Raw genomic sequence first — 13,452 nt, 5'->3', positions numbered from 1 at the left:
TTGTCTGAAATACTCTTTTAGCATTTTATAGTAGAAAATGATCACAAGAATTCTTCCATAGCATTAAAAGCTTTTGTCATGAGAAAGGTTTTTTAACCCAACTTGATTCAACAGTTGGAGCTTATTCTTAGGTCTTATGTCAAGAGGTCACACTGACTGCATTCTGTTCCAAAATCATGTATAAAAAGCTTTGTGGTCTCTGGGCTTCTACAACAAAGGGAATACAAAGAACACCAACATATTGATGATTTGTGCAGTTGACACCATTGATTACTAAGGAGGTGTGAGGGGTTGCATTTTGAAGGTCTTAGAATAAATTTCAGAATTTATTCTGAAATAAATTACGTAATTTATTAGAATTATGTAAACATTTCCTTCAGTTTGTAACAGAGTAGTGTGACACTTCTTAACTGTTTGCACTGGGTCTAAGTGATTCAGCCCTAAGAAGGGAACACTGGCCAGCCACATAGAACACCGAGGCTGCTCTGACACGTTGAGAGGAAGTAGATTTAGGCTAGGCTCCTATGAGGTAGAGAATAGGTTGGTGAGTGCTTATGTTCTGGTATAGTAATGAATATAGAGTAACTGTAATTGAGTCTGAACCTCTGGGAAGGGTTGGGAGTAAAAGGGCTATTTGTAAAAAGGTAGAAAAGCTCTTAAGTTATTAGATCCATAATTCCCAATTGTCTTAGAATTCCAGCACCCTAAAGAATTTTTTAGAAAACTATTTTCTCTTTGCTTTCCACCTTCCAAGTGCCCCATGGCTATTATTTTGAAACTACCGTGAATAGAAATTGTATGAGAATTTTGCAAACCCCTTTAGGTCTCCATCTTCATCTCAACCACTGTTGCCTTCAGAAAATAGGAATCTTTAGAACCCAGTCTCGCTCTAAAAGATGGATTGTAGATGATGAACGTGAGACTTGTCTCAGATGTGTGTGCATTGGGCTCTGGTATCCAACCCCAGTCTGCTTTCTGTGTGGGCTATATGCATACTCGCTGCTGTGGTGCAGCCTGATTCCTTAGAATTGATAGGAATGGCCCGGGTGCAGAAACGTACATTGCTTCCTGGAAAGCACACCTTCTCTTTCTGCTGATGCTCCTTCCCTCTCTGGGGAGCCCGTGGTGATTATACTTCAGAGTTGGGTTTAGACATCAGGAGTGCAAGTGTTTTCACTTACCCAAGAAACAAGACAATTAAATCCATCAATAGGCCCCTGAGAACCCAATTAGTCTACAAGTTAGCAGTTTCTGAAATAATATCAATTTAACCTTCCCCAAGTGCACTCTCCATCTTTCACATTGTTCTAATGTGTTATTTCTCATCAGTGTTAAGAATACAAAGAATCTGAACTACTTCGCCGTTTTAAAATTTTGACGTGTAACACAAAGGTATTATTGTATACCTGCAACTCAGTTGTGATTGGTGCTTTAATGTAATGGTTAGTTAAGCATTTGATAAAAGGGACTTTCTAATATGTCTTTGTGTTAAAGAATGGCAATGACCTATGAAAGAACAGTTTTATCAGTCAGAGGCCACACAGGTATAAATCACCAAACAGGTATCTATTATCTAAATAGATAATAAAGCCTCACTAGTTCACCCCAGATGGAGAAAAGGAGTCTTCATTAATGAAAAACTGAATTTTAGAACTCTTTGGAAGAAATTTGCAGAAGAATAGTTCTATTTTAAATTATATTCAACAGTCAGAACTAAACTAATTACAGGCCAAATTGAGTAAATAAAATCAATGGCAATTAGTATAATTATATTTCTTAAACAGTCTTCTATAACAGTGCTTCTGAAATTATTTTAAAATTTCCAATCTATTGTGGACTGATCTTCGGCATAATGCAAAATCACAACAGTGGCTGGCATGGCGATGTCCCATCGCTCTAAAAACTTCTGAGTATTTATTCCCACTTACTGAACCCATGTCACTGTGGACCCATAGCAGTTTGCAGACAAGAGGTGGCCTGGCGACTCTGCATGGAGGAGCACTTTTCTCCAGTTTTGAAGCTTTAAAACTCCTGGAGTGGTTCAAATACTCCCTCAGGTCTGTTGTTCTCGCTGATACTCATTTGCAGTCTTCTGAAGTTGAGCTCCTGTCCCAATCCTCACCACCCCCCAGCCCCTAGATTCTGGGTGTGCAGCCCCCTGCCTCTTGGCCAGGTGACTCACTTCCGCTCCCCGGCCGTGCGCTCTGGGTTGGTTGACTGTAACGGCGCGCTTTGCCCCTCACCACGCAGAGAAGAAGCAGTACCGGGAGTCTTACATCAGTGACAGCCTGGACCTCGACGTGGACCAGCTGGAAAAGCGGTCCCGGGCCAGCGGGAGCAGCGCGGGCAGCGGGAAGCACAGGCGCCTGTCCCGGCACTCCACCGCCAGCCACAGCAGCTCCCACACCTCGGGCATCGAGGCGGACCCCAAGCCCCGGGACGCGGGGCCGGAGGACAGCTACTCCGGCAGCGCGGTCCACCGCAAGCTGAGAACCTGCAGCTCCATGACCAGCCACGGCAGCTCGCACACCTCCGGAGTGGAGAGCAGCGGCAAGGACCGGCTCGAGGAGGACTCGCAGGACGACGGTAAGCCGCTCGCCGGGGCTCTCCCGGCTCGCAGCGCTGCCCCGCCGGCTCCGGCCCCCTCCTCCGGCTGGCCTAGTATTGTTTTCACATACCGGTTCTGGAGAGTTGATGTGTGGGGCGCCGCTCCAAGTAGTAGTAGACGAGAAGAGGGGTCTTGCATCCCCTCCTTCCCCCCCCCCGCCCCCCCGATTTGGTGCAGTTGCTTGGGTGTGAAGAAAGCGTTCCTCTAGCGGTGAGATCCGTGGCAGCCACAGGCTTGGATGCTGGTGGATTCCGAGGCCTAGCGGTTTCTGTGAAGTAGAGTAGAGGTCAGCCCTGCGGCGCTCATGGCTGCGTTTCTGATTCCCAGATTAAATAGGCATTGGTTAGGACAGCAGAGTAGATGCAATGATAGTGACAGAAATGTCTTCAACTTTTTGCAGGGGAAAAAAAAAAAAAAGATTTGGGGCGCCTGGGTGGCTCAGATGGTTGAGCGTCTGCCTTCGGCTCAGGTCATGATCCCGGGGTCCTGGGATCGAGCCCCGCATCGGGCTCCTGGCTCAGCGGGGAGCCTGCTTCTCCCTCTCCCTCTGCCTCTCTCCCTGCTCATGCTCTCGCTCTCTCTGTATCTCTGTGTCTCAAATGAATAAATAAAATCTTTAAAAAAATAAAATAAAAGAAGACCTTATTTAAAAAAAAAAAAGATTTGAGCCCAGGCCATTGGTTATTTAGTATTTCTTAAATTCCTCCTATGCAACTGGAACTCTGGGAATATAATAGAAATTAGCACCTGGCTGCTTAACTCTCTGTTAAGGAGATAAAACGAGACCTCCAGCCAAACTTAGCCTATGTGTGCATCCTTTTTATTATTTTACTGCCTCAAGTGCTATAGCGTTCAGGTTTGGGAAAAAGATACTGACTTCATTAAGGACAAATGCAGCACATTTGCTTGGTTTGGTTACTATAGAATTCATGCGGATCTCAAATGAAGTCCCTGAAATGCCTTGTGAGTAGGCAGCAATGGGAAATGGGGAGCTTCGTGAACTACTCATTGTGCTCTGGCCTTAGGCAAACAGCCTGTCAGTCTCAGTTTACCCTTTGTCATCTCAGCAAGGTGCTATAGCTCTTTCCTTCTTTTTAATATTTTTGGGGATTTAATTTATTATTTATTTTAGAGAGCGCATGCGAGCATGAGCATGTACAAAGGGTGGAGCAGAGCAAGAGGGACAAACAGACTCTGTGCTGAGTGAGGAGCCTGATTCAGGACTCGCTCTCACAAGCCTGAGATCAGGACCTGAGCAGAAATGAAGCGTCAGTTAACTGAGCCACCCAGGCGCCCCTTTCTCTTTCCCTCTTTCTTAAAGAGTAAAGAATAATTGACAGTCAAATCATGGCATGAGAAGACATGTAGATACGGCGATCCTGTGAAAAAAGAGAACAAATTCATCTAGTTGAGAATTGTCCCTAGAGTTTCCTATTGTAGATTCTTATTAGCAAATCTGTTTTAGAATATGGATAATCACATAGCCTCCCTCAAAGTATGGCTATGAATTCTGGTGTCCATTTCCCTTCATATCCCCAAATGTCTTTTCCTTCTTCTGTGTCAGAAATAGAGATGCTGGTCGATGACCCCAGGGACCTGGAGCAGATGAATGAAGAGTCTCTGGAAGTCAGCCCAGACATGTGCATCTATATCACTGAGGACATGCTCATGTCGCGGAAGCTGAATGGACACTCTGGTGAGCTCTTACGGGAAGTTCTCCTTAAGCAGTGGACTGTCCCAGGCTGAGAAGCAGGTGCCTCAGAAAATAGAAGGGTTGGGTGGGGCTCTAGGTCCGACAGGACTGGAATCAGAACCTTTCCAAGTCAGCACCATAGACTGCAGGATTGAGTTTCTTCTGAGGAAGAAAGGGAAAGGAAGGGGAGGAAGCACCTAGGATTGGGAATTAGCATCTTCTACCGCAAGCGCTGGACAAAGTGGTAAAATACAGTTTTCTCTTGTTGTTGTTTTGTTTTGCTGTTTTAAATGATAATCAGAGAATCCTATAATACATCTAGAAGGGGCCTCAGAGACCTTTTTACAGATGAGAAATCCTGTAGATTAGGGGGACAAATGCTGTGTGGCTAGAAACAGAAGTCAGGTCTCCGGGTTTGTTTTGTATTGTTTTCCCCACTATATCATACTGGGTGTAGGAGTCTAGAGGAAAACGGTGTCAAAAAAGTTTGACATAAGAAGACATTCTTACTAAATCCCATATTCGATTAACTCTGTTAGAAAAAATGCATTCACTGGAACCCTAGTATAAGGTTATATAATACGTAATATCTATTTCTACCAAATAAAAGATGTTACCCTAAAAAAAAAAAAAACAAACAGCACTATGGGTTTTGTTTTTAAGCCTCAGTCACTCCTAATGGCTCTTGTCACATTTCATGACTTGGTCTCCGTTCTGTACAAAAACACACATTAGGAATCAGCAGTGTGGACATGGCACAGGTGCTTATTGCTCAGCCATGTCGAGCTTTGAGTGAAAGACCCTGTTTACACCTGGGGTGACCTGTGATTGCTCTGTCAAGACCCACGGTCCCCAATAGTGAGCATCACCCCTGCAACAGGTGCTGGGAATCAGAGATGAACAAGGCCAGCACACATGGTCCTCTCATCCTGGCATTTAATCTGTAATTTCACTTGCTGACCTAGCAGAACCATGGCCTCCAGATGCTCCGCCAGGAGCCAGCCTGCCAGTGGTTACAGAGAATCCCTCTGCCGAACCAACACAGATTCGTCAGGTTGCTTGCTCTGGTCACGCTTAAGAGTTCTCGTACCAAACTTGGCCCCTTTTGTTTTTTGCCCATTTGCTTTACTACACAGACATTTTTCCTTATAAATACATTTTAATATATATTAAATATAAACATACAATTATATGCACATTATAGGTGCATGGATATCATGCTCTCGATGCGTGCATGTGTATTGTTGTGGAAAGAAAACGGTATAAACAATACACACCAAAGTGTCTATGGGACGAGGAGGTGTGAGGGAAGCAGAGTTTTGCTTTTTATTTATATATTTCTACATTTAATTTTTATGATAAGATTTTGTAATTTTGAATAAAGTATAAATAAGGTAGCGGTTTAAAAAGATTTATATACAAAAAATACTTCTTGTAATGTTATTTATAATAGCAAAGAAAAGGAAAAAGAACCTAAACAGTTAACAATGAAAAGTTGTGTTCTGTCCATATAGTGGAATATTGTACGGCCATTAAGTAATGAGATTTTCAAAGGATATTTAATAATATGAGAAAGATAGGCAGGAAAAACAGCACAAATTGTATAAACCGTAGGATCTCAAATTATAAAAATGTATATACGTATGTGGAAAAATACATAAAAATATTAATAGCCTTTTCTCTGGATGATGGGGTTATAGATGATCTTATTTTCTTTCTTGCATCATCCTACTTTTCCAAATTCTTTACAATTTGAGCATTTAAACATTGTTTTTAAAATGTGGAGCTGAGATTGAGTAGTGATAAAAGTTAGGTAGATGTCGGTTTAGTATTCTGACCACCAGACTTGATGCTGATTTATCTAATGCAGAGTCTGGTTTGGGAGCAGATTATTTACAGGCATAGTGGCCAAGAGCACAGTTACCAGCAAATCCAGGAGGACCCATCCCAGGTCCTAGTGCACTCGTCCACATCTTTCTGTGAGATTTGTCAAGAGTTTAAAGCTTTTTAAAATACAAGGATATTCTAGAGAAAGACCCCCTACTAAAGCAGTCTGTACCACCCCCAAAACATAAATATCCACCTGAGAGTTTTTAAACTGTCTACATGTAAACCAAGAATGTCTTCCTTTTGTGTTTCAGTTGAATTAATTATCAAACACTTAATATATGCAAGGCCTCTATTAGTCACTTGAATCATGAGTCGTTTCTGAAGAGTTAAGAGAATACAAAAGGCCATTTCTGAGGTTATTAGCAGTAGCTAAATAAAAATCCCATTACTCAGGGTTCTTTTTTTATAAGGTGAGAATGTACTTTACCTGAGAAGCCATTTGGCTTTGAGGCTCTGGGGTTTGACTGATGTGCTTCATCTGCCTGCAAGAAAAATGTCAGTGCTCATCTTCACTCATGTCTCCAGTTCTTGTTAGTGGTTTTATCGCCGGAAACATTGGTTTCTGGTGCTTCACTCACGTGTCACAGACGCAGAGAGAGGTTTCAGCCCTGGATTTCTGTTGCCAAAGTATTAGCGGATTGCCCCTGAGCGCTGGGGCGATTAGGGGCCCTGTTGCTCTCAGAGGTCCAGAACCGAATGTTCAGGGCGACCTCCCATTTGTGGCCTCTCCCCGGTAGGATCTGCTGCAGGAGGCGAGTGCCACAGGGCCCCTGTCAGCCCGAGGTGTTCCTGTGAGCTGAGTGTGTCCTGCAGGCAGGCCCGACACCTTGCCCTTGCCATGCATTTGCTCTTCAGTCATCCTTAAACTCTGTGGGATGAATGCTGCTTGCAGCCCCACTTTATAGGAGACTGAAGACACAGGGAGGCACAGTCACTGGCCAGCATACGCAGCCAATTACTCGTCTGGGCCCAGTTCCATCCCAGATCCGTGTGACTCCAGAGGTCAGACCCCGCACTAAACCACTGCCCATCTAAGGGGAAGCAAGCATAGAATGCCGTGTCACGGTTCAGCTGGGGTTAAGTTCAGACTTTGTGCTCTGTGGAACATGGAGAAACTTGAGGCGATGAACTGCTTTACACCTACAGTCTTTCTTTTTGTTACTCACTTCATAAATAGCTTAATGAGACGTTGTCGTTTAGAAAAATCAGACTCTAAACTCCTGCCTGTCCTCTACCCCCACATTTACTCCTCTCCCGCTCCTCCCTATTTACTGTAAGACAAGAGACAGAATGTGTCCCGTCCTGGCTGTCCACCACGGAAGAGTAACAGATTTTTCAGTAACGGTTAATATTTGACCTCTCAATCTTGGTGGTCGTATATGTCAGATATGTGGCAAGAGGTATGACTAACAGGAAATCTTCTCTGGTTTTTTTTTTTCTTCTTCTTCTTCTGTGTTTTACTTTAGGGTTGATTGTGAAAGAAATCGGTTCTTCTAGCTCCAGCTCCTCAGAAACCGTTGTCAAGCTTCGCGGCCAGAGCACTGATTCTCTTCCGCAGGTACAGAAGGGATTGGAAAATTTAAATTGGGTACTGAAGCTATAGAAAACTAAATAGAACTTAGAGTTATATTTATATAAATGAGCAAAAAATTTAAAAAACCCTAAGGAAATGATTCTTACTAGGGACATTTCAGTTTTGTTCTGAATTTATGTCCATTTTATTTGCTAGTTGCATTCATCTTTAAGTTGATTTCTATTTGGATAAATTGTATACTTTTAACACTTTTTATAGCTGGGAAGCCTCTAGGCCTCAAACTTCAGGTTAACTGTGTGTGTGTGTGTGTGTGTGTGTGTGTGTATTTATTGACCTCAACAACTGGGAGAATAATTTTCTTGTCAGGTGTGTCATGGCAGAAATGTTTCCACACTCTGATTTTTCCATTCAGATTGAATTTTCTAAGCATGCTGAGTGAGGCTGTTTAATAACCTGTGATCGCTGGCTAGACTATTAAAATATCAAAAGATAAAACACTCTGAAACTCATGGTTGCAGCATCTGGATTTATTCTGCAATTGATTCTCACCTCTGCTTCCTGAGCATTCTCTTGCTCTCTCCTTTTATGCCTCTCTCTCGGAACGTCTCTTTTTTTTGTCTTCTGTGTGTGCTTCTCTCCTCCCTTTTCTCTCTCTCATTTAAATAGCCTTAATGTGCACCTGATGTTTTATTAAATATTTTTTTGAGTGCTCCAATGAGTCATTGTTAAAGCAGTATGTGTAGCATGATGATTACGAGCTCCAGGGTCACACTGCTCAGGTTTGCCCCCCAGTTCTCCCCCCCCCCCCCCCCCCCCCCCCCCCTGGCGGTATTAGGTCTGACTGTACAGAAATGTCCATGGGACACAGCTCGGGATCAGGTTCCACAGTGGCAAGGCGGGAAGCACCGTTGTATGCCTGTCGCATGGATTTGCAGTGAGGACCTAGTGCATTCTCTGTGGTAGACGCCCGGTGGCCCCTGGGGTGCCTGCCTGAGTACAGGCGATCAGCATCTTCAGGGAGTGCTCAGAGGGGTTACTTCCTAATAAAATGTTTTTGGGCTCAGACCCTGTTCTATCCTCCGGGCACTTTTGCCTTTAGCAACACTCGATCACTTAACTCTAACAAGGGTTGGCTTTTGTGGTGTTCAGCAGCACAAGCTGAGAGGGCCATGCCTTGTTTCTTTAAATCACCCAGTAAGTATCTTTCATTCATGTAATTGTCTGAACCACTTTTTAACCTATTTATATTTTCAGCCAGTAGCACTTCTTGGGATAATGAGTTCTAGAAGTCTGCTGCCCACTGTGTGAAGTATTTGGCAGAATACCACTTAGAGTGTTTGGGAGCTGCCTCTTGCCTCCCAGCCTTTTCTGTACTTTGTATTATTTTTCGATCCAAGAATTCTAGCTTTTTAAAAAAAACAATTCTTCAAATTGTGTTTCTTGAATAATAATTGGTTCGTTTCCCCACTTCTTTTTTTTTTTTTTTAAGATTTTATTTATTTATTTGACAGAGAGAGACACAGAGGGAACACAAGCAGGGGGAGTGGGAGAGGGAGAAGCAGGCTCCCCACTGAGCAGGGACCCCGATGCGGGGCTCGATCGCAGGACCCTGGGATCATGACCTGAGCCGAAGGCAGACGCTTAACCATCTGAGCCACCCAGGCGCCCCCGTTTCCCCACTTCTTATTAAAATAATAACAGACCTCAGCATGAGAGTGTTACCATGCTGAATTGTCATATCCTAGTGGGGGAAAAAAAAATTGGGCCCTATCTTTACCTATCCAGCCCTATTTTAAGACTGTTTCTTGACAGTTGGGTTCCTGATGTATTTACTTCCTTTGCCTTAGATTATTCATCTGTAAAATGGGGAGAATAATGGCACTGGCCTCGCAGGGCTGACTGGAAGATTGAACGGTCAGGGCCTGCACATAAGGGCTCAGTGAACATTCGCCGCTGTTACTGGTGGTGGTGGTGACATTTTCCCCCCAGGGCCTCAGGGGCCCAGAAATCTCAGATCGGAAATCACACTTTCCAACATACAAAGATTCCATAACCTTCTATGATTTTGCAGCCTCTCTCTTAACAAGAGCAAATACTGCTAACCTTTCACTTTGGTCTATACTCTTAAGGTTGTTTTAACCTTCCCTTATTTTGCAGACTATATGTCGGAAACCAAAGACCTCCACCGATCGACACAGCCTGAGCCTTGATGACATCAGACTTTACCAGAAAGACTTCTTGCGCATTGCAAGTCTATGTCAAGACACTGCTCAGAGCTACACTTTTGGGTGTGGCCACGAACTGGATGAGGAAGGCCTCTACTGCAACAGCTGCTTGGCTCAGCAGTGTGTCAACATCCAAGATGCTTTTCCAGTCAAAAGAACCAGCAAGTACTTTTCTCTGGATCTCACTCATGATGAAGTTCCAGAGTTTGTTGTATAAAGTACGTCTGCACACAGCTAGCTCTCCATAGGCCTACAGGCAGCCTGCTGTTGGCTGGAGGCTGGAAAGCCATGGTTCGTTCTTTTAAGTATTGTGCCATATTCTCTTCACCCCAGAACATAGCTCTTTCTTGATGATAACTTGCGATGGAAATAAAAGCCTTGGGACAATTGCACTTTAAGTATTACACAGAGATAAAAGAACTGCGGAGAATGTACAGCAAGACAAGTGCCCGGAAGTTCATGATCCTTTGGAAGGAAATGTGCTTTACTGGTTACCAAGCCTTCGGAATATTGAATCGTGGCGTGTTTGTTCCTCGTTTTGTTTCTTCGTTTGATTACGTGACATCGCATTTTTTTTTTTTATCATGTGAAAGATGTTGTTAGGTTTATTTGTTTGCTTGTAATTTTTGTTGTTGTTGTTACTCCCTCACGCACGTGGTTTGAGGGAGGAGAGAAGGGTCTCTCCTTTTAACGGAGAGACCGGTGCCCACTACGTAGCCATTGCTGCCTCACTGGGGCTGTCCCAAAGTGAGCACTAATGAAGTGGTCAAAGTCCTGTAGCTCTAGCAAGCCAAAGATACGGACATACCAGAAGCTCAGCCCAGGTCCAGAAGACGTGAGTGAAGCAATAACCAGAAGGCTCTGTGTGCATGATGCCTTTTGACTCCTTCACGCCCAGTTGGTGCTGTGTCCCCTTCCTGCTCTCCCTGAAGGCTCTAGGACCCAGTGGAGTTTGTCATCCGAGGAACGAATCAGTGGTGTTCATGTCATCGTGCATTTTGTGGCGTTAACAAAACCAGTTTCTGTTAAAACTGTGGAAATGCCTTAGAAGATGTTTGTGCTTGGTGTTTTGTTTTAATCAAGAACCAATTATGGTAATGCTAGTTTCTGCTTAACCAAAATACCCTAACTGTATGTATATGTTATACATATATAAGTACCTGAGATTGCGTGTGTCTGTATGTGTTTAAAGCTTACTAACTCTTCTTCTTGGCTCCCATGACTGTTCTTGTGTATGTGGTCTTTCTTGTGGAGTATGGAGGATGTGTCACTGAATGAATGATACCTACAGACAATCAGTTAATATATGTAGAGTTAAGAATGACTGTTTCTCGTGGGTCTTTTGCCGTGATTCTCAGCCCTGGTTGCTTTAGAAACAGTAACGATGTCTGGGTCCCACGTCAGGCCAATAAACTCAGTCTGTTGTAGTGAGGTCCAGGTGGACCTGCCTTCTCCTTTAAAGCTCCAAATGGAGCTAATACGAAACAGGGTTTAAAACCATGGCTCCGGAGGGTGTCTTTCTGTTTTAATTTCGAAGTTAAAAGTGTACAGAGAATGTTAGCGTTTGAGAGAGGGCCATTTTTAAGAGTTACTGCCACTGCTGTTAGGATATAGAATGAAACCACGTCAGGAGAGTGAATCTATTAACCTTTAGATGTACAGTAACAATGTTGTTCGCACTTCAGGAGAGAACTTTAGCACAATGTCTTTCTAGGAGATGTTTGTAATGATTTCATATTTTATAACATTTGTTTACCATATTTTGATATACCATTTTTTCTATCTGCCAGGTTTTCTTAAAAAAAAAAACTATATATTATTTTCTAAAGAAACAGTCATATTTTTATACAAAATTAAGTTTTCAGGTCACAAAGAAATAGATTTCGGGTACAGCGGAACATGCGGTGTTCCCCGTGGGTGGGAGTCGGTATGATAAACGCATGGAGAACATGGACCCGCCCGCCTGGGCCGCCCTTGCACGCCCGCATGTGGGTGTGCATCCGCACTCCAAGCCCGGTCAGATCAGTTCCACCTGACACCGGTAAAGGAACAGAAGTTCTGTAGGGTTCTGTAGTCGTGAAATTATTTTGCTTTTATCAAAAGTTCTAAAAGAACCAAAGTTTCAGATACCAGAATGTACAAAAGTATCTCAGTCTTCTGTACGAAAGGGTAGAAGGACCAGCCAATGACTGCTTCACTTACAAGTAAGTCGTTAAATAATCCACCATTTCGTATAGATGCTTCAGAGACGAGTCCTGGGAGGTTTAACTGTAAAGAGCCCAGATCATAATGTGGTGCATTTCCTTAGCTCTTGGTGTTTCTTGCAAACATCAAGACAAAAGCATATTTAATTAAGTATTTAGTGCTTTATTTTCTCTGTACTTCAACCAGAATCAGGTCTTCAGGGTTTTGCCAGCATTGTTGGTGGTTTTGCACACCCTCTTTCCAGTTGGATTTATGAATAGTCTTGTGGGTTTTCAAAAATTGAAACATGCTGAGGAACATTTTTGCTTTTTGATCCAGTTTGCAGCAGAGTTATATATATGTATATGAAAGTCCATTTTGGTTATCGACATTTTGTATTTGGAAATTGTTTTAAACAATAAAAAAGGAAAAGAAACGTATGAAGCTGTAATTTATTCTGCATTTGTTAATATCGTTGCTAGTCGGTATACCCGTTTGGTATATATGGCCTCTCTGCATCTACATTTGTATCTGCAACAATGAGCTTTATATCTACATAAACTGTAAATAATCCTTTCTGTGAAAGGATCATCATATCAGGATAATACCAAAAGTGTGTAAAAGAAAACTGCATTATTTTGTAATGATTTCTTATAGGCATTTCATGGTAAGATTAGCAGTCAATAAAGTTACTTTTTATTTGTCTTTAAAGTGCCTTTTTTTTTAAATTAGAGTTCTCAGTGAAGCAAGAGGCATTAAGAAGTGAATGTTTTCTTTGTGTTCTTCTTTCCTATAACAGAGCACCTGGAGGGACATCCTAAAGGTCCAGTGTGGTAGAGCTCCCAGCCGGACAGCCCTGTGGCGGGGATGCTCGTGAGGACGGAGGCTGAGCCCTGCCACGTGCTGTGCCCGTCCCACGTGTGTTAGGAGTTCATGGATTAACTCCTTTCATCCTCATATGCACATAAGGCAGGTGCTAGTCTTCGTCTCAAGTTAGAGATGAAGGAACCAAGGCTCCAAGAGGCTGTGGCAGCCAGCTGTTATGCACGCCCAAGTTGAGGGGCTGAAAGCACTCAGTAAAGTAGAATCTTTTTCATTTTTTTCAATTAAAATAACCACTTTAGTTTTGCCCACAAAATAATCATCTTTGGCGTGTTAAGTTTTCAGTTTTAAAAAGTAAGTGATTACGTCTACAAGCATGCAATCCCCGGGCTGAAGGTGAGGGCAACGTGGCATCAAGGATGGAGATGGCACTTGCACTTCCGGTTGGTAGACAGGAGTCTGAAGAGCCCGGTCAGCCTTGTGAAAGGGCGGCCAT

General features: G+C 43.2%; 1 protein-coding gene across 2 annotated transcripts in view; it reads left to right on the top strand.

Moving 5' to 3' along the window:
- Positions 1–12,839, top strand: part of FRMD6 (FERM domain containing 6) — a 79,826-nt gene extending 66,987 nt beyond the window's left edge. For both annotated transcript variants that reach the window (XM_021701393.2, XM_021701391.2), the window contains exons 11-14: positions 2,251–2,586; positions 4,173–4,304; positions 7,658–7,749; positions 9,883–12,839. In XM_021701393.2, coding sequence (XP_021557068.1) covers positions 2,251–2,586; positions 4,173–4,304; positions 7,658–7,749; positions 9,883–10,167 — 845 coding nt within the window. In that variant the 3' untranslated portion in view covers positions 10,168–12,839. The remainder of the gene's footprint in view (positions 1–2,250; positions 2,587–4,172; positions 4,305–7,657; positions 7,750–9,882) is intronic.
- Positions 12,840–13,452: the final 613 nt, after the last annotated feature.

Source organism: Neomonachus schauinslandi, chromosome 9 (genome assembly GCF_002201575.2).
Source record: "Neomonachus schauinslandi chromosome 9, ASM220157v2, whole genome shotgun sequence".
Taxonomy (NCBI): Eukaryota; Metazoa; Chordata; class Mammalia; order Carnivora; family Phocidae; genus Neomonachus; species Neomonachus schauinslandi.
The sequence above is the reverse complement of the archived record's forward strand: the minus strand, read 5'-3'. Positions and strand labels throughout refer to the sequence as shown.